Source organism: Pristis pectinata, chromosome 12 (assembly GCF_009764475.1).
Source record: "Pristis pectinata isolate sPriPec2 chromosome 12, sPriPec2.1.pri, whole genome shotgun sequence".
In the NCBI taxonomy this organism is placed as follows: Eukaryota; Metazoa; Chordata; class Chondrichthyes; order Rhinopristiformes; family Pristidae; genus Pristis; species Pristis pectinata.
The window spans coordinates 6,995,773-7,022,972 of NC_067416.1; the positions used below are offsets into that span (position 1 = coordinate 6,995,773).

Consider the following 27,200-nt stretch of genomic DNA (forward strand, 5'->3'; position numbering starts at 1 on the left):
TCAGGCTTTTTTGACTGGCGGTGAGAGGGGCCCTCCCAGTCAGATCCTTCCTGCATGGTCGGAACCTCACTCCCAGTGCACGCTGCCCCCGGGAGGACTGCGCTGGGGACGAGACGGTCGCCCGCCTCTTTGCGGGCTGTGGGTTTGCGAGGAGGGTGTGGCGAAAGATGCAAGGGTCCTTGTCACGGTTCATCCCCAGCAGCTGCGTAACACAGGATTCTCTGATCTACGGGCTGTTCCCAGGGACACACACACAGACGCACATCAACTGCTGCTGGAAGGTCAACAACTCGGTGAAAGACGCTCTTTGGTCTGCCCAAAAATTGTTGGTCTTCCAGCACTGCGGGATGTCCGTAGGGGAATGCTGCCAACTGCCACATTCCAGGATGCAGGAGTACGCGCTGAGGGACGCACTGAAGCTCGGTGCAGCCAATGCAAAGGCTCGGTGGGGAAGGACTACAGTTTAGGGTTCTTCTGCCACAGGAGGGGGAGGGGCAGGGACAGGCGAGAAAGCCCCTAAATATTGTAAATACGGGACTGGGTAGCCCACAGGGAGCCACACGTGTGGCATCGGTGCTGTTTTTTATATAAAAAGGTAACACTAATGAATAATCTGTACAAGAATGTAAAGTCTTGCACTGTTTTATAATTGTATATAGTTTGTCTTTTATTATGAATAAAGTTTAATTTGGAATAAAAAAAATCTTCTGCCTCATGGGACGGGGGAGAGGAGAGGATGTGGGAGGGGTCTTTGATTATGTCGGCTGCTTTACCGAGGCAGCGAGAAGTGTATTCAGAGTCCACGGAGGGGAGGTTGGTTTCCATGATGTGCTGGGCTGTGTCCACAACTCTGCAGTTTCTTGCGGTCGCGGGCAGAGCAGTTGCCGTACCAAGCCGTGATGCATCCGGATAGGATGCTTTCTAAGGTGCATTGATAAAAATTGGCAAGGGTCAAAGGGGACAAGCCAGAGGCACTGGTAAGCTTTCTTGGCCGTGGTGTCTATGGGGTTGGATCAAGACAGACTATTGGTGATGTTCACACCTAGGAACTTGAAGCTTTCAACCCCCTCGACCTCAGCACTGTTGATATAAACAGGAGCATGTGCACCACCCCGCTTCCTGAAGCCAATGACCAGCTCTTTTATTTTGCTGACAGTGAGGAAAAGTTTGTTGTCATGACACCCTGTCTCTACATTTTGCAATGTTAATAACCTCTTCAGCAAAATGTGATTCACTGCCATTTTGTAAAATTGTTAATGAGGCTTTTCAGAATATTTAACTCTTATTACAGAACAATATGAAACAATTTGATAACAAAATGTTGCTCTGTCAGTAAATGTGTTCAATACAATTATGTCACTGACTGTGGCAACAATTACATGGTGCTCGCAGGGGTAACTAACTGCTCCTTATTGTCATGAAAACAGAAAATGCTGAAAACACTCAGCAGACCAGGCAGCATCTGTGGAGAGAAACCAAATCCTGTTTCTCTTTCCACCGTTGCTGCCTGACCTGCTGAGTGTTTCTGGCATTTTCTGTTTTTAGTTTCAGATTTCCATAATCTGCAGTTTTTTTTGTTTGTTGTTGATTTCACTGCCACCTCTCTTCCAGGATTTCAAACCTTGAAGAAGTCCTCCTCTGCTCTCCAATTGGACTTCTTTCTGTCTCATTTGCCTCGTTCACGCTCTGTAACAATGTGGTGTATAACACAGTTCTCGGAAACTTGAAATTAAAGATCATAATCTTCATGGGATTTCCAAAAACAGTACTGGGACAACACCGGATATTCTTAATGTCATTAAAAAGCAGGAAAGTAACTTAGAGCCCAAATTACTGTTGGGTTTAGCAAAGAACTCACATATAATCTAGCAGCTCAGGGAACTGGTAAACTTAACAATAGCCTTTACTACAATGCCCAAGATTTAAGTATAAGCCAAAGGGAAAAATGTAATAAGGTATAGGCTCAGGATGATGAGTCAGCCATTAAGGAATGCGATGGGGAATCATTTCCTAAAGCCAAGCTTTGTGTTTTTGGAACTCTCTACCTCTGAGGGCTGTGCGTCCTTGGCCGTTGTGTATTCAAAGCTGAGAAAGATAGATTTGTGGACACCTAGCAAATCAAAGGATATGTAAGCTTGAGCCACAAGTTCAGAGAGGCTGTATACCCTACTCCTGTATTTACTTATTATATTCTTATATCCTCCATAGATGTGCAAATGAAAATATGTTTGACGATCAAAAGAAGAAATTAAATACAGATAGAAATAAGATCCAACAAGAAACCAAGCCATTCAGCCCAAATAATTCATATAGATGTTTACTTTCCCTGGAAACCAATAGTCCTATTTGAATGTACCTGCCTGATAGTCATATCCATCACCCCCACCCCCCCCCCCCAACACACACATTTCCTTGTCCAATCTATAGTGGTTAGCATAATGCTTTACAGCTCCAGTGACCCGGGTTCAATTCCGGATTCCGGCCACTGCCTATAAGGAGTTTGTACGTTCTCCCTGTGTCTGTGTGGGTTTCCTCTGGGTGCTCTGGTTTCCTCCCACATTCCAAAGACGTGCGGGTTAGGAAGTTGCGGGCATGCTACGTTGGTGCCGGAAGCGTGGCGACACTTGCGGGCTGCCCCCAGAACACTCTACGCAAAAGATGCATTTCACTGTGTGTTTTGATGTACACGTGACTAATAAAGAAATCTTATTTGAATGTTAGCATGGTTTCCCTCAGAACCCTGGTGGAACTTTCAAAGTCTCACAATTCCCTGTAATAAGGAATCCCCTCTTTAGAGTTCTACAGCACAGGAAGAGGCCACTTGGCTCATAATATCAGTTTGGGCCCAAAAGGGCAATCAAGCCTTTGATTCTATTGCAACATTGAGATAAATGGAAACCAGAGCTAATTTCCCTGATGTTCATCAAAATAACAGAGGGGACCTTCAATGTAGACCTGTCAGAGCAAACAATGCCTTGGTTTATCAACATGTGACAAATGGTGCAGCACTCCCTCAGTCCTGGAGATTCAGCACAAAGTTTCATGCTTGAGTCTGCAGTGGGACTGGAACTTGTGGTTAAAAGGCAGGAGTGCTATAAATTGAAGCATACCCACAGCACACCAACGCCTCCACTTCCACAGAAGGCTGAGGAAAGTCGGCATGTCCCCAGTGACCCTTAGTAATTATTACAGTGGTGCCACAGAAAGCATCCTATCTGGACGCATCACAGCTGGGTGCGGCAACTGCTCTGCCCAGGACTGCAAGCAGCCCAATCCATCACACAAACCAGCCTCCCCTCCATTGACTCTGTCTACACTTCCTGCTGCCTTGGGGAAGCAGCCAGCCTAACCAAAGACCCCTCCCACCCCAGTTATTCTCTCTTCTCCCCTCTCCAATCAGGCAGAAGATACAAAAGGTTGAAAGCACGTACCACCAGGCTCAAGGACAGCTTCTATCCTGCCATTATAAGATTACTGAACAGCCCCCTTGTATAAGATGGACATTTGACCTCACAATCTACCTCGTTTCAACCTTGCACCTTATTGTCTGCCTGCACTGCACTTTCTCTGTAACTGTAACACTATATTCTGCATTCTTTGTTTTCATTACCTTGATGTACTAATGTAAGGTAAGGTAAGGCAAACAAAAGCTTTTCACTGTATCCCAGTACATGTGACAATAATAAACCAATAGTTTTACCATTGTTATGTGTCCTACAAACCATTTTGACATGTAAAACACACGAGAGTTTGAAAACGAAATCAGCTATCCATTTATGACATCATGTCACTGTGTTAAAGAAACCTTCCTGTTACTACAAACTAGAACAAAAAAGTATCTAAATAACTTATGAACATAAGAACCAGAATAGGCCAAGCAGCTCCTCAAACCTGTTGTGCCACTTAATAAGATGGTGGCTGATCTGATTGCAACCTCAACACTCTACTACCGATTACCCACAGTAATCTTTCAGCCCCTTGGTTATCAGATATCCATCTACCTCTGCCTTTAAAATATTCAAAGTCTCTGCTTTCTCCATTCTTTCTGGAAGAGAGTTCCAAAGACTCCCGACTCTCTTAGTGAACAGATTTCACCTCACCTCTGTCTTAAAGGGGTGACTTCTTATTTTTAAATGCTGATCCCCAGTTCTAGATTCCACACAAGGAAACATCTTGTTCCCATCCACCCTACCAAATGCCAAATGATCAGATGCCAGGTGACATTTATTACACACAGAAATTGATAACTTGGTTTATTATTGTCACATGAACTGAGCTATAGTGAAAAACATTGTTTTGCAAACCATCCATACAGATCATTTCATCTCATCAGTGCACTGAGGTAAACAAAGGAAAAGCAATGACAGAACGCAGAATAAAGTGCTTCAGTTACAGAGAAAGTGCAGTGCAGGCAGACAATGAGGAGCAAGGCCATAACAAGGTAGATTGTGAGGTCAAGAGTTCATCTTTTTGTACAAGAGGTTCATTCAATAGTCTTACAACAGCAGGATAGAAACTGTCCTTGGGCCTGGTGGTACGCGCTTTCAGGCTTTTGTACCTTCTGCCCGATGGGGAAGGGGGAGAAGAGAGAATGTCCGGGGTGGGAGGGGTCTTTGATTATGTCGGCTGCTTTACTGAGGCAGCGAGAAGTGTAGACAGAGTCCATGGAGGGGAGGCTGGTTTTCATGATGCGCTGAACTCTCTGCAGCTCTCTGCAGTTTCTTGTGGTCTTGGGCAGAGCAGTTGCGGTGGTGCATCTGGATAGGATGCTTTCTCCGGTGCATCTAGCCCATTGGGTTCCCGTTGGCCTCCAGCAGAGCACATTCTTCAGTCCCGCTCCCCTCTCCATACGCTGCCCTGTGGCCCTGCAATTTATTCACTCTCACAGGCTGTTTATTCTTTTGTTACTTATCCACCCCAAGGGTGAATTTACGGTCGCAAATTAACCTACCAGCTCGCCTTTGGGATGTGGGAGGATATCCGAGCACCTGGTTCACAGGGGAGGCGGCAGGAGGTTCTGCACTCAGACCACACCTGAGGTCAGGACCAAACCCAGGACTGGGGCGCTGTGTGGCAGCAACACTAACTGCTGAGTCACCATCCAACCCATGACATCAAGCTGCCAGTCTAATTCCCATTATCGCCACCGGAGAGGACATCTTCAAGAGGCGGTGCCTCAAGAAGGTGGCATCCACCACCATCTGGGGCATGCCCTCTTCTCGTTACTACCATCGGGGAGGAGGTACAGGAGCCTGAAGACCCACACTCAACGATTCAGAAAGAACTTCTTTCCCCCTGCCATCAGATTACTGAATGGTCCATGAACCCATGAACACTACCTCGTTATTCCTTTTGTTTTGCAATTTATCATAACTTTGTCTTTGCACTGTACTGCTGCCGCAAAACAACAAATTTCACTTCAAATGTCAGTGATAATAAATCTGCTTCTGATTCTGATGGGGAAGTCCTGATGAAGGGTCTCAGCCCGAAACGTCAACTGTTGATTTCCCTCCATAGATGCTGCCTGACCTGCTGAGTTCCTCCAGCATTTTGTGTGTGTTGCTGATAGGGAAGTCGTCTCTCCGTATGGTGAATGGCAAGCACTGTAAACTTTGCAACTGACCGGAAAATCCATGCCGTGCAGTTTGCATATGAGACTTTCCATTCTCAACCTAGTTCGGTTAGTACCTTTGATTAGAGTAAATTGGTTGGAAACATGCTGGGGTTGCACTGTTGGAATTACAGTGCCCTCTACAGATGACGTCTGCATTGTAATTTGGCTGGGGAACAAGATATGAATTAAGGCAAAAGCCAGAGGCATATCTCTCTGCTGTTGCAATTGTTAATGCTGTCAAGGTATTGACTCTCAGACATATAAAAGGGCTTGCATTCTCCTCTTGATCCACTGTAGTCTGAGAAAATCCTAGTTCAAGCTCTTGGGGAAAATGGATCTGATTGTGACTGCTCTGATCTTCATGTTTGGTTTTGTGATATTCTCTTTTACCAGCCGAGTTCAAAAAAAGCTGAAGGGAGATAAACACCCGAAATGTTTGCCTTCCTTTCCGTTAATTGGGAGTCTGCTGAGCCTGAAGAGTGACCTTCCTCCCCATCTGCTCTTCAAAAATCTGCAGAAGACCTATGGAGACCTCTTCTCTCTAATGATGGGTCCACGTTATGTGGTGGTGATCAATCACTATCAACACGCCAAGGAGGTCCTGGTAAAAAAGGGCAAGTACTTTGCAGGGAGGCCTAGCTTGGTGAGTTTTTGTTGATCATTTTTAACAATTATATTACTAAATTAATGCAGTAGCCAATTATCAGACTTTATTAATACCTACTTATAGTTAATGTCCACTCATATATAATCTACATTTCCATTGAAAGTGATTTTAGATGTGATGTTTATTCCAGAGAGATTAGATATTTTACATAATGTCTGTCTTATTTTGTCCAGTAATCCGTTTTCATATTGAGCATATGGGAAAAATAAACTAATGACTGTGAAATTGCTTCTAGCTTTTTCGGTGAAGAACTCGTGTTTCCAATCCCAGCAGCCAGAGCAGCAGAGGGGAATAGCCAGCAGCTTCACTGTGGTCCACTGTCCTCTCCCATCAGATTCCATCTTCTTCCACACTTTGTCAGTTCCACCTATCACCTTCCTGTTTCTTTACATCATTCCCACTCTCCCCCCTCCCTCACCTGGATCCAGCTATCACCTGCCAGCTCTTGCTCCATCCCTTCCCCCCACCATTTTATACTGACTACCTGCCCTCCTAATGTGACATCGATTGTCATTTCCCTCCATAGGTGCTGCCTGACTGGCTGATTTCCTCCAACGCCTTTGTGAGTTGCTCCAAAGATTGGTGGTGTTATGGATAGTGTAGAAGATTCCCAAAGGATACGGCGGGATCCACCCATATCAGTAGCAGATATGGGTGGAGAAATGGCAGATCGAGTTTAATCTGGCCAAATGTGAGGTGTTGCAATTTGGGAGCTCAAGCGTAAAGGGAAAGAATGCTGTTAGTGGCAAGACCCTTTGCGTGCCAGAGATTGACTTAAAATCTGTTGGTTTTTTCCACAGTGAGATTGCACGATGTTAAACCTTCACTTGTTAGAAGTGGGAACCAGCATACTAGGCTCAAGACCAACCTCACCCACAAACAATGCACCTCAACCTATTCTAAAGTCCCACTTCCAGACGTTGACACAGCCCAATCAAACTCATCCTGGTCACATCAAAACCATCTCAACTGAGTTCAACACAAGTTGCCCACTGCAACTCACCTCATAGAACTCAATAGAAATTACCCAATACAAATGCACCTAACCTAACCAACCAGCTATTAGAAACAACACAATCTACTCAACCCATTCCAATCCAATCAAAATAACACAACCTAACACTTTCAATCCAAACCATCTAACCAAAATTAAGCCAATGTAAACTGGAAAGAGTCCATCTCTACACAATCCACTTGATCCAATCTTTTCTAACGATGCTATGTGCCCACACTAATTTGAATGTATTAATGTGTCTTTTGGTAATACTCCCACTGTCAGTAATACAAATGTAGAGCGGACGAGGGGAGGTGCAGATCCCTCAACTATTAATGGAGAGCAGAATGATAAGAGACAATTGTTAATAAATCCTAAAGGAAAGTATAAAATGGAGAGGACAGGGGCTTTCCGTGCTGAAACACAATCTCTTCACCCGATGAAGCCTCACATAAAGCTCTGAATGGTAGGATTTGCCAACTTTGACCAAGCTATTTACAGACAAAATAATGCACAGCTGTGATCAAATCTTCCAGGTTTTGCTTTCTAAGAACATAACTACTCCTCAAGCCTGTTTAGCTATTCAATGAGATTGTGGCTAATCTCTGACCTAACTTCATTTATTAATATCCTTTAATATTTTTAATTCATAAAAAGAAATTCAGATTCAAAACTGACAATTGACCCGGAATCATTAACTGTTGGTAGCAGAGAGTTCTAAACAACTGCCACAATGTATGTGCAGAAATGCTCAGAGAGGCTCTTATTTTTAAACTTTCCCCTTTATCTCAGCCTCCCTCGAGAATGGAAATCATTTCTCTTTAACCACTCTCTCAATTCCTATTAATATCTTGAAACTGTTGACTAACACTCTTGTTTGCACTCGAACCATTATCAATATAGCTCCAGTTTGTGTAATCTGCTTTGTAATTTAACCCTTGGAGTCCTGGGATTATTCTGGTAAATCTATCCTGATTCCTTCCAAAACCAATGCATCTTTCTGAAGCCCCTGTGCCAGAATTACTCACAGTGCTTTTACTGTGGAGTAATCAGGGCCATAGCAAAACAACCTATCTTTGTAATCTCCAAGGTCTATGAACCTTTTTGATTATTTTCAATACCCAGTCAGGAGATTTTAATGATCTTGCACATGTATTCCATGAAATCGCCACATGATTCTTAAAAATCACCACTGCTTCTGCCTTAACGGGAAAGCGTGCTGTTCTGTTGTTTCTCAGTTCAAATAAATGGCCTCATATTAGTCTGTGTGAGATCTATTTGCCCCAGAATTGCCCATTTTCTTAATCTATTACTAGTTCATTGTAATGTTATGGCTAGAGTGCATCTTGCATCATTGACAAATGTGTGTGTGTGGATACTCATCCCATTATCTAAGTGGTGAATAAATATAGTGAATAGATGAGGCTCCAACACCAACTTTGCAGGACATCACTGTCACATCTACCATTTTGAGTACCTGAATATTGTCCATACCCTTTGACTCCTGATGCTCAGCCTTTTACCAAATAGGATCAATAATTTGCCATCAATCCCATGAACTTCGACTTTATCTAGGAGTCTCTTCTGAGGAACTTTATGGAATGCTGTCCGGAAGTCCATATAAACAACATCCATAGACATTCCCCAGTCGGATTTGTTAGGGATGACCTGTCCTTTACATTAGTGTCTGTAGGGTGTTGCTGTTTACTGATGGATGTAGAGCTACCAAAGCCGTCATCTCCTAACTAATGGCAGTGGCTGGTACGGCAATGAATCAAAAGATATACCACATGTGACCCTCAATTCTTAAAGGTACACCCACACCAAAACACTAGCAGCCCTGTGTTATGGAGGGGTTGTGTTTGTAGAGAATGCTTATCTCAATTTTGTGTAACGGGAAGCAACATCATCTGCACATGTGTCAAGATAAGCAAAGCTGAAAAAAAATACATTTTATGTTTATTTATTTACTTTTTTTACAAAAATTCTATGAGGGAAAATTTTATTTTGTGTCTTAAATTTTCAGGTAGTGATTTGTGAATTCTCTAAGGGTGAATTTCTGTAACCCAAACAGTGGGTTGCCTGTATACATTTACAAATCCATGCTGGTCTCTCTAATATGCTGAGAGTTTTCAGTATAATTATCTACGAGTAACTTCCAATCAACAGACAACAGACACAATGGTCCATAAATTTCAGTTTTCCATTTCCTAACTTTCCTCCCCAAATGTCCACTTCTCTTTTTCAGGGACAACGACCTATATTTCTTTCATGCTATAGAAAGTCATGCAGATGTGGTCCAATCTCCAAAGGATCATTATAACCTGAAATTTAAACATGAAAGTAAAAGCTTCCATAATTTTCTCTCTCTGCTTCAGGTGACAACAAACCTGCTCAGCAGAGACGGGAAAGGCATTGCATTTGCAAATTTCAGCCCGACCTGGAGGTTTCACAGAAAGCTCGTTCATACAAGTCTCTATACATCTGACAATGGCCTAGAAACTCTCGAGGAAAGAAGTGAGTCCAAACAGTACAATATGGGGTACAGTATCTGGGCTGTTATACAAGACATCCAGACCACTGATCTGGAAGCATGAACTGCTGTAAAACAACAGATTTCACGTGATAATAAATCTGATTCTGATTCTGCATTTCATTACAGCAATCAAAACAGAGAACACTCAAAATATTCAGCAGGTCAGCCAGTATCTGTGGAGAGAGAAGGTTCTGATGAAAGGTCATAAACATAAAAGACATCAACTCTGTTTTTCACTCCACAGACGCTGGCCAACCTACTGAGAACTTCCATCTTTTTTTCTGTTTTTATTTCAGATTTTCAGCAACTGCAGTGTTTTGCTTTCTGCGAGGAAGAGCAAATCAGGCTCATTCCTCAGTCCTTACCTTGGGGTGGAGGGGGGTGGCTATTGGCTCTGCACCAAACCCTACAACTGACTACTGAGGTGCAAATTCTACCCAAGCTTTATGGCAAACAAATTCAAAATGCTGCAGCTACAAGAAATCTGAAATAAAAACAGAAAATGATGGAAAGACTTCATCGTCAGGAGAGAGAAACAGAAATGACTTTCTAAACCTGAACTTATGTTTCTACTTCCCTTTACACTGTTGCCCGAGACTTGCTAGCTTTTCCTGTTCTTACCTAAGTGTTTTTATCCCATATCAGTTTGGGTATCTGCACAGGTTGTCTCTGTGGTTAAGAAGGCATACAATGTATTGTCCTTTATCAATCGTGGAATTGAATTTAGGAGCTGAGAGGTAATGTTGCAGCTATATAGGACCCTGGTCAGACCCCACTTGGCATACTGTGCTCGGTTCTGGGCACCTCACTACAGGAAGGATGTGGAAGCCATAGAAATGGTGCAGAAGAGATTTATAAGGATGTTGCCTGGATTGGGGAGCATGTCTTATGAAAACAGGTTGAGAGAACTTGGACTTTTCTCCTTGGAGTGACGAAGGATGAGAGATGACCTGATAGAGGTGCATAAGATGACGAGAGGCATTGATCATGTGGATAGTCAGAGGCTTTTTCCCAGGGCTGAAATGGTTGCCACAAGAGGACGCAGGATTAAGGTGCTGGGGAGTAGACACAGAGGAGATGTCAGGGGTAAGTTTTTTTTACTCAAGAGAGTGGTGAGGGCGTGGAATGGGCTGCCAGCAACGGTGGTGGAGGCGGATACGATAGGGTCTTTTAAGAGACTTTTGGATAGGTACATGGAGCTTAGAAAAATAGAGGGCTATGGGTAAGCCTAGTAATTTCTAAGGTAGGGACATGTTCAGCACAACTTTGTGGGCCGAAGGGCCTGTATGTGCTGTAGGCTTTCTATGTTTCTATGTTTTTATCAGTAAGTGCATTTGCAATAGCTCTTTTACCAATGATAACATTCTTCTTCCTGGTCTGATTTGGTGATGAACAGTTTGCAAAGAAGCCACCTTGATCTGCACCATGTGCGAACAGCTTGTTGGCTCACCGCTGAACATAATGACTGAGGTGACACGATTTATCGCAAATGTAATCAGCTTGCTGTGCTTCAACTCAACCTATGAAAAGGATGACCCAGAGTTCCTGAAGATGCTGGAGTACAGCCAAGGAATTGTGGATACTGTGGGAAGAGACAGCTTAATAGACATCTTCCCATGGCGACAGGTGGTTAATTCTCAATCTTTATCTCCATCTGTAACATTGAATTTTTGTGCCCTAGTTTTTTTTCTCATAGGTAGTGCCGCGGGCTCAATGATAACTAGCTTCCACAAGTTCTGTGGGCTCTAAGGTGGCTGATGAGACTTATATCAGCAGTGGGGCAGGAGGCGATGAGCCTTGTTTGCGGTGCTGTGAGTCCCTCCCATCCCTTATGCATGGCCTCCCATCACAGAGGTATCAGGTGCTCAGTGTTTTCCCAGATGCAACAAACAATCTGCTGGAGGAACTCAGCGGATCGAGCAGCATCTGTGGGGTGGGGGGTGCAGGGAAGGAATTGCTGTTTCGGGCTGAAACCCTGTATCTGGAGGGTAAAAGGCCTAAAGGGGAGGAAGGGGACTGTAGGACTGTAGGAGACATGAGGAGGCATCATCACTGGGGGGTGGGGGGGGGGTGGTGAGGGCTTCTTGCCAAAGAAATAGGCAAGGAGGCAGAGGCAATGGAAGAAGAGCTCCACGTCACTGGCGGGCCTGCAACTCGTTGAGGGAGGCCTTTGCTGAGGATTGACCAATCAGCATCAGAGAGGGGGTGGCCAAGGGGGAGAAAGAACATAGAACATAGAACAGTACAGCACAATACAGGCCCTTCAGCCCACAACGTTGTGCTGACCTTTAAACCTCGCCTAAGACTATCTAACCCCTTCCTCCCACATATCCCTCTATTTTAAATTCCTCCATATGCTTATCTAGCAATCTCTTGAATTTGACCCATGTACCTGCCTCCACCACCACCCCAGGCAGCGCATTCCATGCCCCAACCACTCTCTGGGTAAAAAACCTTCCTCTGATATCTCCCTTGAACTTCCCACCCATTACTTTAAAGCCATGCCCTCTTGTATTGAGCATTGGTGCCCTGGGACAGAGGCGCTGGCTGTCCACTCTATCCATTCCTTTTAATATTTTGTACACCTCTATCATGTCTCCCCTCATCCTCCTCCTCTCCAAAGAGTAAAGCCCTAGCTCCCCTAGTGTCTCCTCATAATCCATACTCTCCAACCCAGGCAGCATCCTGGTAAATCTCCTCTGCACCCTTTCCAATGCCTCCACATCTGAGATGGCGAAGACCTGCAGAGGTTGAATCTGGGGCAAGGATAGGGCTCAGAAGAGGGAGAAGAGAGTAATGAATTTCGACCCGAAACGTTGACTATTCCTTGCCCCCCCCACCCCCCCACAGATGCTGCTCGACCCGCTGAGTTGCTCCAGCAGATTGTTTGTTGCTCAGATTCCAGCATCTGCAGCCTCCTGTGTCTCCATTTTCCCAAATGCACCTTCTGACAAGGTCAGGGAGGCGGTTACACTTTAACAAAGGGAACGGGAATGCCCTTGAAGTGCTTTCCCCATCCTTGTGAATAGGGCAGGCACGGTAGTGTAGTGGTTAGCATAACGTTATTACAGCGCCAGCGACCCAAGTTCAATTCCGGCCACTGTCTGTAAGGGGTTTGTTCGTTCTCCTCGCGTCTGCGTGGGTTTCCTCCAGGTGCTCCGGTTTCCTCCCACATTCCAAAGATATACGGGTTAGGAAGTTGTGGGCATGCTATGTTGGTGCCGGAAGCAGGGCGACACTTGCGGGCTGCCCCCAGAACACTCTATACATCAGATGTATTTCACTGTGTGTGTCAATGTACATGTGACTAATAAAGATATCTAATCTTATGTGACACAGCTCAGAGTGGAGAACTAGCATTGAGAGACTGATGTTAGGCATGCTAATGACCCATCATAGCTTGATGAGTGTGCTGGGGATGTTGGCCTGCAAGTGGACACTGATGTTGTCTGTCCTGCTAATGGATCGGAAGGATTTTGCGGAGGCAGCTGTCATGGTTCCTCTCCAGTGCTCTGAGGTGCCTACTGTAGGTCGTTAGTTGGTCATTGGTTTATTATTGTCACATGTACTGAGATGCAGTGAAAAGCTTTTGTTTACATGCCATCCAGACAGATCATTCCACACATTACGGTAGTACAGAAGGAAAACAATACAGAATGCAGAATACAGTGTTACACTTACAGAGAAAGTGCAGTGCAGGTAGACAAATAAAGTGCAAGGGCCACAATGAGGTAGATTGGGAGATCACAAGTTCATCTTTATCGTATAAGAGATCCATTCAAGAGTCTTATAGCAGTGGGATAGAAGTTGTCCTTGAGCCTGGTGGTAGATGTTCTCAAGCTTTTGTATCTTCTGCCAAATAGGAGAGGGGAGAAGAGAGAATGTCCGGGGTGGGAGGGGTCCTCGATTATGTTGGCTGCTTTCTTGAGGCAGCGGGAAGTATTGATGGAGTCCACGGAGGGGAGGCTGGTTTGCATGATGGACTGGGCTGTGTTCACAACTCTTTGCAATTACTTGTGGTCTGGGCAGAGCAGTTACTGTACCAAGCTGGGATGCATCCGGATAGGATGCTTTCTATTGTGCATCTGTAAAAATTGGTGAGGGTCATTGGGGACTTGCCGGAATTACTTAGCCATCTGAATATCTCTGAAGCAGTGTGGGGATCTTTGTAGATTACGAACTTGGTGCTGGGTTTGAGGCCTTGGTCTTTGAACACCATGTCCCTCAGTCAGCCTGGCGTACTGGAGGTGATGGTGAACTTCATCGCTGATGTCTGTCTTTGCCAAGCACTAGCTCCAGTGATGTCAAGAGTGATCCTTGTTTGCCCGCCTCTCAGAATGTGGGCAGGGTTTAGCAGATTCAGATAATTTGCAAGTAACTCTATGAACATTAAACATCTGATTGTAGAATCTACTATAATTCATTATTGGAAACCCCTCTCTGTTACTTTTATTACAGTATTTTCCCAGTGAGGATCTTCAAATCCTGAAACGATCCATTGCAGTTCGAGACAGTATCCTTGTGAAGAAATTTGAGGAACACAAGGTATTTGGACGTGAAATGTACTGCCCCTCAGTGTCACTGGTGTCGTGGTTGCAACTGAACAGATGTGTTATTGCCCTTGCTATTGCCCAGCTCTGCACTACTCCCCATTCTGTGTGCTATTGTACATAGTGAGTGTGCTATTGTATGTAGTGTGTGTGCGCTATTGTACATAGTGTGTGTGAGCTATTGGACGTAGTGTGTGTACTATTGTACATAGTGTGTGTGTGGTATTGTACATAGTGTGTGTGTGCACTATTGTACGTAGTGTGTGTACTATTGTACATAGTGAGTGTGCTATTGTACGTAGTGTGTGTACTATTGTACATAGTGTGTGTGTGCTATTGTACATGGTGTGTGTGTGCTATTGTACGTAGTGTGTGTGCTATTTCCTGTGTTGTGCATTATAGCGCCATAGAGTTGTATAGAACAGAAACAGGCCCTTCGGTCCACCATGTCCATGCTGACCCTTTTTGCCAATGTACACTAATCCCATTTGCCTGCATATCCTTCCATGCCTTGCCTATTGAAGTGTCTGTCTAAATGCCACTTAAATGTAGTCATTGTATCTGATTCCACCACCTTCTCCGGCAGCAAGTTCCAAATATCTCTGTGTAGAAAAATTACCTCCCAGCTCCACTATAAATCTGCTACCTCTCACCTTAAAATTATGCTCTCTTTGATATCCCTGCTCTGCTGCCAGAGAAGTCAACAGTGTACAAATAAATGTGCAGTACACCCAACTGAACAATCCTTCACTAGTAGTTTCATACATGAGTGTTTTGGTTTCTAGTCTCTGATGTCCAAACATTAACCAGTATCACTGGGATCCAATAGGGTTTCACATTTTGAACCAAAACCTTTCATCTTACTGCAGAGATTGCAGTGATGGTCTGTCACTAACACAATGCTTCCCAATGCAAATTGAACACTGTTCAATGAATGTATCCCTCCTGCCAGTCAAGCCCTTTTATTACGGGCAATCCATTCATGAAAGCATGACCTTCTTACTAGGCCACTCCACCATCTGGGTCAGGCCCTCTTCTCGCTGCTACCATCAGGCAGGAGGTACAGAAGCCTGAAGTCCCACACCACCAGGTTCAGGAACAGCTACTTTCCTACAACCATCAGGTTCTTGAACTGATCTGCACAACCCTAACCCTACCTCAGCAACAGAACACTACGGACCACCTCTCACACTACTATGGACTTGTCTCTGATTGTGTCTTTATTTTTTCTCTAAGGTCTTGTTTTTACACACTTTTTTCTCCCTCTCTTCATTATTTTGTATAATTTATATATAATTTATACTCTGTGTTGTCTGTACCTATGTGCCCGTGATGCTGCTGCAATCAAGGTTTTCATTGTACCTGTACCTCACCATACGTGTGCACATGGAAATAAACTTGACTCGACCCTAAAATTGGCCAATGTGACCTTGGCTGCTCATATTTTCTTCAACTTCCTTGCTAATATTCACATATGTGTGGCCCTTACTTTGCCTCTTTCCATGTTATGCAGATCAGATGGAGAGATGACTCTCCACAGGGTGCTAAGAAGTCAAAGTTGAAGTCGAGTTTATTGTCACGTGCACAAGTCCATGTGTGCACAGGTGCAATGAAAAACTTACTTGCATCATCATCACAGGCACATAGCATCAGATAAGCAGCATTCACAAGAAAAACATAAATTAAACATAAATTATACACAAATTTTACAGGAAAGAACACAATTAGAACAAAGTCCATTTTAGTGCAAAGTAATCAAAGTGGTCATAGTGTTGCTAAACTGTAGTGATTAGGGTTGTGCCATTTGGTTCAAGAACCGAATGGTTGAAAGGAAGTAACTGTCCTGAACCTGGTGGTGTGGGACTTCAGGCTTCTGTACCTCCTGCCTGATGGTAGCTGTGAGAAGATGGCATGGCCCGGATGGTGGGGGTTTTTTGATGATGGATGTTGCCTTCTTGAGGCAACGCCTCCTGCAGATACCCCCGATGGTGGGGAGGGATGTGCCCGTGATACATTAGGCTGAGTCCGCTACTCTCTGCAGCTTTTTACGTCGCTGCACGTTCAAATTGCCGTACCAGACCATGATGCAACCAGTCAGGATACTTTCAACAGTGCATCTGTAGAGGTTTGTTAGAGCGTTCAGTGACAAGCTGAACCTGCTTAACCTCCTAAGAAAGTAAAGACGCTGGTGTGCCCTTCTTGTGATTGCATCCACATGCTGGGCCTAGGACTGGTCATCTCACATGTTAATGCCCAGAAATTTAAAGTTGCTGACTCTCTCCATCGCCAAGAGAGAGCAATGGAGATTTATCAGTGAATAAATCAGTGTCATGGCAAGAAGTAGATGTACCTTCTCATTGCTCATCATCCTGTGTGGTGGGTTCGAGGAGCTCGGGGAGTTGCCGAGTTCACCCTTGTGAATGAATTTTGTGAAGGAAAATGCAGGTGAGAGCATTTGGCCAATAGACCGTCCTACCGATCAAGGCAAAGGATCTCTCCCAGACAGCACTGAATTGCCTGTGGAATGATTCAGGATGTTTGCCTCCCCTGCCCACTATTGCAGCTAGTAGTCATAGACTCATGCAGCACGGAGACAGGCCCTTCAGTCCACTGAGTCCATACTGGCCATCAAATACCTAACTACCCTAATCCTGCCCTATTCTCCCCACAACTCCCACCAGATTCTACTGCTCACCCACACATGAGGGACAATTTATACAGTGGCCCATTAACCTACCAACCCGCACATCACTGGGACGCGGGAGGAAACTGGAGCGCCTGGGGGAAATCCACGCTGACGCAGGGGAAACGTGCAAACTCCGCACAGTCAGCGCCGGAGGTCAGGATTGAACCTGGGTCGCTGGAGCTCTACTGGCTGCGCCACTGTGCTACCCTAGCAATCCAGGAGCAATATGTTTCCTTTTACCAGATCATGGCCACCACTCCTGCCGTCTGGGTTTCACTTGGAAGGTGCCTCAGGAGCAAACCTTTCCCACTCCACTTAGTACAGGAGTAATGCCCCTCTCGCAAACTTATCCTTTTAAGGGAAGTTCAATATTTCCCTTCCAGCTCAATTTTGCAGAACAACAACCTGTCCCAACCTTTCTCCGATCATTACGGGACCTCAGGGCACCAGGGAGCAGGATTAAGTGCAATAATACAGTATAGGCTCCTAGCAAGCTGGGTATGAATTCTGATCATTCCTGGTCTTCGTCAGCAGCCTAACTTGTCCTTGCAGCTAAGAATTTGCTTTTTGCTCCCTTCAATATAAACTGCTCTTGATTGTGTGACCTTGCTCAGTTATTCCCTGTTTCCACTTTCCCAGGCAAACTTTAACAGTGACTCCATAAAGGACTTGACCGATGCTCTGCTGAAAGCTCAGGAGAACGCAAAGAACAACAACAGTCTGGTCCCTGGACCACAACTGACCGATGACCATTTGATGATGACAGTGGCAGACATATTTGGAGCTGGGGTGGAGACCACGGGTATCGTCTTTGCTTGGACCTTTCTTTACCTGCTGCAGCATCCTGAGGTAAAAGAAGGGATTACGCAGAACCAGCTATTTGACTCTACATGTCTACGTCAGTTTATGTGGTATTGTTAAGTTTATCGTCACGTGCACAAGTCCATGTGCGCACAGGTGCAATGAAAAACTTACTTGCAGCAGCATCACAGGCACATAGCATCAGATAAGCAGCATTCACAAGAAAAACGTAAGTTAAACACAAATTATACACAATTTTTACACAAAAGAATACATAGAACATAGAACACAGAACACTACAGCACAGTACAGGCCCTTCGGCCCACAATGTTGTGCTGACCTTTCATCCTGCTCTAAGATCTAGCTAACCCTTCCCTTCCAAATGTTAACCTTTCCCTCCCATTTCTCTACCATTCAGTCCTAGGAACTCTCAAAGCTTTAGCAACATTTGCTTGTTGATTTGTCTGACTAAATGCCTCATTGTTCTCACATCTGCTTCCATCACCACCCCTGGCAGCATCTGTGAAAAGTGGGGAATACAGACTGTGTACAGGCAGATGGGATTAGCTAGATTGGGGATTTCATCCCCATTTCCTTTTAGAGTCATAGATTCATGGAGCTATACAGTACAGAAACTGGCCATTCGGCCCAACTTATCCATCCCGACCAACATGTCTTCCTGAGCTAGTCCCAATTACCTGCATTGGGCCCATATCCCTCTAAACCCTTCCTTATCCATGTACCAGCCCAGATGTCTTTTTAAACGTTGTAATTGTATCCACCTCTACCACTTCTTCTGGCAGCTCATTCCACACACCCACCACCATCTGTGTGATGAACTTGCCTCTAGGGTCCTCTTTAAATCTTTCTCCTCTCACCTTAAACCTATGGTCTCTAGTTTTAGACGTCCATTCTCTGGATAAGGACGGTGATAATCCATTACCTATGGCCCTGTTGATTTTACAAACTTCTGTACTCCAGCCTATCCAGCCCCTTCTCGTAACTCAAGCCCTTGGAATCAAAACAACATCCTTGTAAATCTTTCCTGCATCCTCTCTAGCTTAAACATATCATTCCTATAGTATGGTGACCAGAGCTGCACACTGGTGAGGTCTCACCAATGTCTTGTACAGATGTAACATGAAGTTCCAACTCTTGCACTCAATGCCCTGTCCGATGAGGGCAAGCTTGCCATACACCTTCTTCACCAGCCTGTCTAACTGTGTTGCCACTTTCGGGGAAGTATATACTTGTATCCCTAGTTCTACAACACTCCCCAGGGCCCCATCATTCAGTGTCCGTCCCGTCCTGGTTTAAATTTCCAAATGCATCACTTTGCACTTGCTTGAGTTAAGTTTCATCTGCCACTCCTTGGTCCAATTCCCCAATGCTATTTTTAAAAAAACATGTTTCTTTAATCAAATAGAAAACTTTATTGCGGTGAAAGATGCTTTACCAACTGTAGAAATTAATTAGCTTTAAACAGTATTATTTTAAGAGGCTGGCTCTTCACACCAGTGTTATACAGTGACAGAGCAGTGCCTAGGGCTGGACATGGATCTTTTCCCGTACTCACACCCAGAAGGTCAGACTGAGCCCAACGAGGTCCAGGGTCTCTGGACCTCGATCACAGGCCCAGACTGCTCCCTGGTGCCAGTCTCATTCTAGTTCCTGGGATCCGAGTTCAAGCTGTGATGGTTGGTCCTGAACTTCCAGCAATTCCCTGAGACCGTGCCCAGGATTAGACGAGTTCTGAGCATCAGGTCTTGAGTGGATCTCAGGAACTGTGCCCGGCATTAGGTGGGGCGGGGGATTGGGTGTTGGGTGGGACTGGGTGTTGGGTGGGACTGGGGACGGGGTGTTGGGTGGGATGGGGGACTGGGTGTTGGGTGGGACGGGGTGTTGGGTGGGATGGGGGACTGGGTGTTGGGTGGGACTGGGTGTTGGGTGGGATGGGGATTGGGTGTTGGGTGGGACGGGGTGTTGGGTGGGATGGGGGACTGGGTGTTGGGTGGGACGGGGTGTTGGGTGGGATGGGGGACTGGGTGTTGGGTGGGACTGGGTGTTGGGTGGGATGGGGATTGGGTGTTGGGTGGGACAGGGTGTTGTGTGGGCTGGGGGACTGGGTGTTGGGTGGGATGGGGTGTTGCGTGGGACGGGGTGTTGGGTGGGATGGGGGACTGGGTGTTGGGTGGGACGGGGTGTTGGGTGGGATGGGGGACTGGGTGTTGGGTGGGACGGGGTGTTGGGTGGGATGGGGGACTGGGTGTTGGGTGGGACAGGGTGTTGTGTGGGCTGGGGGACGGTGTTGGGTGGGATGGGGTGTTGGGTGGGATGGGGGACTGGGTGTTGGGTGGGACGGGGTGTTGGGTGGGATGGGGGACTGGGTGTTGGGTGGGATGGGGTGTTGGGTGGGATGGGGATTGGGTGTTGGGTGGGACTGGGGATTGGGTGTTGGGTGGGACTGGGTGTTGGGTGGGATGGGGATTGGGTGTTGGGTGGGACGGGGTGTTGGGTGGGCTGGGGGACTGGGTGTTGGGTGGGACGGGGTGTCGGGTGGGCTGGGGGACTGGGTGTTGGGTGGGACGGGGTGTTGGGTGGGCTGGGGGACTGGGTGTTGGGTGGGATGGGGTGTCGGGTGGGAACCCCCCCCCCAATAACTCCCCCCGATCCTAACAGGAAGTACGCACCTCATATATCAGACAGCCAGTCTCCCCTCCAGGTATGGATGGCCAAACCAACAAGGGTTTTGGGAACTCTCCCCCAGGTGTGATGCCACATATCTGGTTTTGAGAACAGAGAACATAAAACATAGAACAGCACAGCACAGGAACAGGCCCTTCCGTCCACGATGTTGTGCCGAACTAATCAATCTCATGACATCTAATCACCTTCTGCCTGCACAATATCCATACCCCTCCATTCTCTGCACATTCGCATGTCTCACAGCCTCTATCGAACCTGCCTCCACCACCACCCCTGGCAGCGCATTCCAGACACCCACTGCTCTCTGTGTAAACAAGAGCTGGCAGAATACACTGTTTTGTTCCAGGGTGTGTTTTAAATAAATTCCAACAGACAAAATGTGGAACTTGCATGGAAGGACTTTCGATATCATACATAATTAGTTGAGTAATTTGTTCCTTTTTTCCTCCTGCAGATACAAACTAAAATACATGAGGAAATTGACAACAACATCGGGTTTGAGAGAACTCCTAAAATGAGTGATAGAAGCAACCTGCCTTTTCTCAGTGCGACCATCAGTGAAACCTTGAGGATCCAGCCAGTGTCACCTCTCCTTATCCCCCACCTGGCTTTGGTGGACACCTGGTAAACACACGTGTGTGTTTCGGGCTGTCTATTGGGAACACAGGGACGTGGCTTGGCCATTCAACTTCTCAAGCTTGCTCCTGCATTCTGTCAGATCGTGGGCTGAGTTCTGTCTTGGATCGGTTCCACATTAACGAATCCCATCAGCGCACAAAACTCTAGTCAGATCAGTCTTGAACATTTCAGTCAGTGAAGTCAGGATATCCACCAGCCCCTACTCTTTCATCTAGATTGCAGTCCGGAAGAACTGAGGCTGTAGGATCCCATGAATTCCAGAGTTTTTCCAGCATTTCTTGCCTGACTGAAGATCTCTGTGGATACCACTGGTCCCAACCTGCTAATTCCCGAACTTGACCTTCCTCCAAATCAGTTCTCACAGGCCAATTGATATTTCTGTTACAATAATCACATTTAAATAAGTTCAGTCATTCTGTAGCTTCCAAAAATGATTCCGTAAACCTACACATTTGACGGTTCCAATAATTTTCATGTCTGCAGTCAAAAACAAACCATTGAGCAGTGAGTTACAATAGGCTTACTAAAATATGAGGAGGGAGGGGGGAGTGGAATGTCTTGTAGTCACTCTATTCTCCCAGTCCCACGGCCCCAAATGTGTGGGCAAAAATAACTGGGTCCGCTTTAAATCTTTCCCCTCTCACCTTAAACGCATGTCCTCTGGTCTTAGATTTCCCTACCCTGGGAAAAAGACCGTGACCATCCACCTTATGTACGCCCCTCATGATTTTATAAACCTCCTTAAGGTCACCCCTCAGCCTCCTACACTGCAGGGAAATTCAGATCCGTGCAGAGCTATGCAATCCACGTCTCAACAAATAAACATCCCTCAGGATTACTGTTCAGGAGTAAATAGATGCAAAACCTGTCCAAATGATCTCTGAGTCAGCAGCTTGCCGTTTTAAATTCCTTCACTATCACAATTCTGTGCAGTACTTTCAGAGTGCTGCACTGTCAGCAGTACCAATTTTTGCATGGGATTTTAAAACAAAGTCCCATCTGCCTCCTCAGACAGAGAAAATCAGGATCAGATTTATTATCACTGAAATATGACGTGAAATTTGTTGTTTTACGGCAGCAGTACAGTGCAAAGATATAAAATTACTATAAGTTACAAAAATAAATAAATAGTGGGGGAAAAAAGGAATAATGAGGTAGTGTTCATGTGTTCATGGACCGTTCAGAAATCTGATGGCGGAGGGGAAGAAGCTGTTCCTGAATCACTGAGTGTGGGTCTTCAGGCTCCTGTACCTCCTCCCTGATGGTAGTAATGAGAAGGGGGTATGTCCCAGGTGATAAGGGTCCTTAATGATGGAGCTGCTGCCTTGGAGATCTATGGAACCATTTGATGAAGAGGAGTCCTCCTCAGTTTTTTGGTCAAAGTTTATTCCTTGACCAACGTCACAAAACAAATGCGTATCCAATAAATTATTTAACTGATCTGTTCGGGAGCTGGCAGGGCACTAATTGACTGCCAAGTTCCTACCTTACACCAGCGACCGCTCTTTAAAACTACTTCATTGTCTGTAAGGTTAACTGGGGAGTCTAAAGCAACACACACAAAATGTTGGAGGAACTCAGCAGGTCAGGCAGCATCTATGGAGGGAAATAAACAGTCAACGTTTCTGGTCGAGACCCTTCATCAGGACTGGAAATGAAGAGGGCAGAAGCCAGAATAAGAAGGTGGGGGGAGGGGGAGGAGCGCACGCAGGCAGGGGGATAGGTGAGTCCAGGTGATGGGTGAGTCCAGGTGAGAGGGGGAGAAGGTAGGTTGGGGGGGGGGGGAAGATGTAAGAAGCTGAGAGGTGGTGGGTAGAAGCAAAGGGCTGGAGGAGGAGGAATCCGGTAGGAGAGGGCAGTGGACCATGGAATAGAGGGAAGGAGGTGGGGGATAGATGGGAGGTCATGAGGGTGAGGGAAGGGAAGGGGTGAGGGGGCCACAGGAATGAGGGAAAACAAAGCAGGGGAGAAAATGGGGAAGAGTTAACAAAGTCTTTGTCATTCTACACAGGAACGATCTGCACTGTAAATTATTCACCTTCTATTGGTGCATTTTTAATATTGATTCCAGTTTATTTGTTGATAGCATTGGTGACTACACAATCCCCAAAGGCACTCAGGTGATCATCAACCTCTGGGCTATTCACCATGATGAGAAGGAGTGGAAGGACCCAGGCACCTTTGATCCAAGTAAGTGTTTAACTTGGCAGCCTCCTGAACTCAACACCCAGGTGGATAGTCGAGACCCTTCGTCAGGACTGGAAAGGAAGAGGGCAGAAGCCAGAATAAGGAGGTGGGGGGGAGGGGGAAGAGCACAGGCTGGCAGGTGAGAGGTGAGTCCAGGTGAGGGGGAAAGGTAGGAGGGACATGTAAGAAGCTGAGAGGTGATAGGTAGAAGGCAGGCGCGGTAGTGTAGCGGTTAGCGTAACGCTTTACAGCGCCAGCGACCCGGGTTCAATTCCGGCCGCTGTCTGTAAGGAGTTTGTACGTTCTCCCCGGGTCTGCGTGGGTTTCCTCCGGGTGCTCCGGTTTCCTCCCACATTCCAAAGACGTACGGGTTAGGAAGTTGTGGGCATGCTATGTTGGCGCCGGAAGCGTGGCAACACTTGCGGGCTGCCCCCAGAACACTCTACGCAAAAAGATGTATTTCACTGTGTGTTTCAATGTACATGTGACTAATAAAGATATTTTAAATCTGAAAGAGGCAAAGGGCTGGAGAATAAGGAATCCGGTAGGAGAGGGCAGTAGACCATGGAATAACAGGAAGGAGGTGGGGGATAGATGGGCAGGTCATGAGCTCCCAATTTTGCAGACAGCTAATTTTACTGTTGACGTTTACACCTCTTCTGGGCCCATCTTTTTTCTTCTGTTTACTTGTCTTCCCTTGCCTTTTGTCAGTTCACCTTTCCCGCCTTCCACCTACGGAGATATTCCCTTCCATTCAATCCACAGATTTTCTTAAAAGCCATTCTGTTACAAATATTTCACAACAAGTCTGCTTCTCTTGCCAACCTGTGCACACTACCTCTGGGCACCCAGCTGGCCAATGCCTCTCAGGGAGAGATCACCCTTATAACTAAGAAAACAAGGAGGCAACTAAGAAAAATGAAGAGACCATGGTGGATGTGATTTACACGGAGACACAGGAAACCGCGGACGCTGGAATCTGGAGCAACAAACAATCTGTGGAGGAACTCAGTGGGTCGAGCAGCATCTGTGCGGGGAAAGGAATTGTCAACGTTTCGGGTCGAAACCCTGCATCAGGACTGATTTACATGAACTTCAGTAAGGTTTTTGGCAAGGTCCCATATGGTAGGCTGGTCCAGAAGGTTCAGGTACAAGAAATCCGAGGCGTATTGGCAAACTGGATCTAAAATTGGCTTGGTGACAGGAGGCAGTGTATGATAGTGGATGGGGTGTTTTTCTGACTGGAGGTCTGTAACTTGTGGTGTGTTGCAAGGATCAGTGTCGGGACCTTTGTTATTTGGATTGGAGAGCATGTCTTATGAGGACAGGTTGAGCAAGCTCGGGCTTTTCTCTTTGGAGAGGAGGAGGATGAGAGGTGACCTGATAGAGGCGTACAAGATGATAAGAGGCATAGATCGAGTGGACAGTCAGAGACTTTTTCCCAGGGCGACAATGGCTAACACAAGGGGACATAATTTTAAGTTGATTGGAGGAAGGTATAAGGGGGATGTCAGGGGTAAGTTTTTTACACAGAGAGTGGTGGGTGCGTGAAACGCACTGCCTGCAGAGGTTGTGGGGCAGATATATTAAGGACATTTTAGAGACTCTTAGATAGACACATGAATGATAGAGAAATAGGGGGCCATGTGGGAGGGAAGGGTTAGATAGATCTTAGAGCAGGATAAAATGTCGACACAACATTGTGGGCCGAAGGGCCTGTACTGTGTTGTAATGTTCTATGTTCTATATATAAATGACTTGGATGAGCATGTAGGTGGTCTGAATAGTAACTTTCCAGATGACACAAAAATTGGTGGAGTTGTAGATAAGATATCTTTATTAGTCACATGTACATTGAAACACACAGTGAAATGCACCTTTTGCATAGAGTGTTCTGGGGGCAGCCCGCAAGTGTTGCCACACTTCTGGCGCCAACATAGCATGCCCACAACTTCCTAACCCGTACGTCTTTGGAATGTGGGAGGAAACTGGAGCACCTGGAGGACCCACGCAGACACAGGGAGAACTCTTCATGTTGAGTGTCAAATACCAGAGGGCATAGCTTTAAGGTGATAGGGGGGATGTCTAAAGGAGATATGCGGGGCAAGTTTTTTTTACAGAGAGTGGTAGGTGCCTGGAATGTGCTGCCAGGGCTGGTGGTGGAAGCAGACACGATAGAGGCATTCAAGAGGCATTTAGACAGGCACATGAACATGCAGGGAATGGAGGGATATGGATTGTGTGCAGGCAAATGGGATTAAGTTAATTTGGCATCATGGTCAGCACAGACATCATGGGCCGAAGGGCCTGTTCCTGTGCTGTACTGTTCTACTTTCTATGTTCTAGAACATAGAGAACATAGAACATCACAGCACAGTACAGGCCCTTCGGCCCACGATGTTGTGCCGACATTTTATCCTGCTCTAAGATCTATCTAACTCTTCCCACCCACATAGCCCCTCCATTTCTCTATCATTCATGTGCCTATCTAAGAGTCTCTTAAATGTCCCTAATGTATTTGCCCCCACAACCTCTGCTGGCAGTGTGTTCCATGCACCCACCACTCTCTGTGTAAAAAAACTACCTCTGACATCCCCCCTATACCTTCCTCCAATCACCTTAATATTATGCCCCCTTGTGTTAGCTATTTTCGCCCTGGGAAGAAGTCTCTGACTCTGACCCTCTGTTCTATGTTGTTTGAATACAGGCTTTGAACAGCCTAAATTAAAAAACAAAATTGGTTGTCTCCTATCACACCCCAAGTTCAAGACTGAAAGAAACTCTTTAAGTCTCTGAATTAGCAGGTTATGTCTCAAACAACCATTTTGTTTATTCCAGCTCGGTTTCTGGACGCAGAAGGGAAACACATCCAATCTCCTTCGCCGAGTTTCCTGCCTTTCGGTGCTGGTCCAAGGGTTTGTGTCGGAGAGGCCCTGACGAAGATGCAACTCTTCCTCTTTATTGCAGCATTTCTTCAGCGTTTCACTATAGAAATCCCCCCTGGGCATCAACTGACTGACCTGAGAGGAAAATTTGGGATTGTCCAGCAGCCAGGAAAGTTCAAACTCCAGCTCAAGTCCAGGAGGCCACAGAAAGGTTGTGGATCACAACAGGTTGTTGACAGCAGCACGCCACACTGACCTGTAACGTTACTCACTGTGAAGGAGCAAGAAAAGTAATCGCAAACTTCTGAACCCCACCACTAAATGTAATTCATTTACACTTTGCATGATCTTGTATATTCAAAGCATGTTCACAAATCTTATCATGTATGAGCCACTGGAAGATTGCACCAAAATGTTACCTGCAGCCTCGTGTAAAGTGGTTTACACACAATGAAGTGAAGCCAATGCTGATCAGTGAGTCTTCATGGATAAGTAAGAGTCCACAAGAGGACAAGAGTCCATCCTATAAGCACCCTTGAAAATGAGAACCTGCAGGGACCCAGCTTTCCAAGAGGTTTTCTCTACTGTGCACCCATCAGATTGCCAGTCCCTCCACCAGCAAGACATTAATTCCCCTTCCCATAACTGGGCAACCCTAGTCAAGATTTACATTGCTCAGACATGTGTTATATGGAGCCCCTCGGGTTTACCAGCTGCTGGTTTTTACAAATGTTGCAGCATCTACATATTTCAATAGTTTCCTCCCTGCTTCCCATTTAAAGGAAAAGTTGGATAATCTGTTATCCTATTATTCAGAAATCCTGAGGGTTCAGCAGCTGGTTCACCAGGTTCTGTGTTAAACTCACCAGGGCCCCATTTCCCACTCCCACTTCAAACTCACTGGGGTCCCATTTCCCATTCCGACTTTAAACCCA

General features: G+C 45.9%; 1 protein-coding gene across 1 annotated transcript; it reads left to right on the forward strand.

Moving 5' to 3' along the window:
* The first annotated feature begins 5,945 nt into the window (after nucleotides 1-5,945).
* Nucleotides 5,946-26,520, forward strand: LOC127576875 (steroid 17-alpha-hydroxylase/17,20 lyase). Its single transcript, XM_052027682.1, has 8 exons — nucleotides 5,946-6,257; nucleotides 9,654-9,792; nucleotides 11,208-11,437; nucleotides 14,270-14,356; nucleotides 17,687-17,896; nucleotides 21,009-21,178; nucleotides 23,280-23,383; nucleotides 26,219-26,520. The coding sequence occupies exons 1-8, from the start codon at nucleotides 5,946-5,948 to the stop codon at nucleotides 26,518-26,520; spliced, it is 1,554 nt and encodes a 517-aa protein (XP_051883642.1).
* The last annotated feature ends 680 nt before the right edge of the window (nucleotides 26,521-27,200 follow it).

What these genes read in the sequence shown, in the direction of transcription:
- LOC127576875 (XM_052027682.1), top strand. Translation starts at nt 5,946, where the DNA reads ATGGATCTGATTGTGACTGCTCTGATCTTCATGTTTGGTTTTGTGATA. An exon ending in AGAAATTTGAGGAACACAAG is followed by an intron (nt 14,357 to 17,686) that starts GTATTTGGACGT and finishes CCACTTTCCCAG; the next exon opens with GCAAACTTTAACAGTGACTC. An exon ending in ACCTGCTGCAGCATCCTGAG is followed by an intron (nt 17,897 to 21,008) that starts GTAAAAGAAGGG and finishes TTCCTCCTGCAG; the next exon opens with ATACAAACTAAAATACATGA.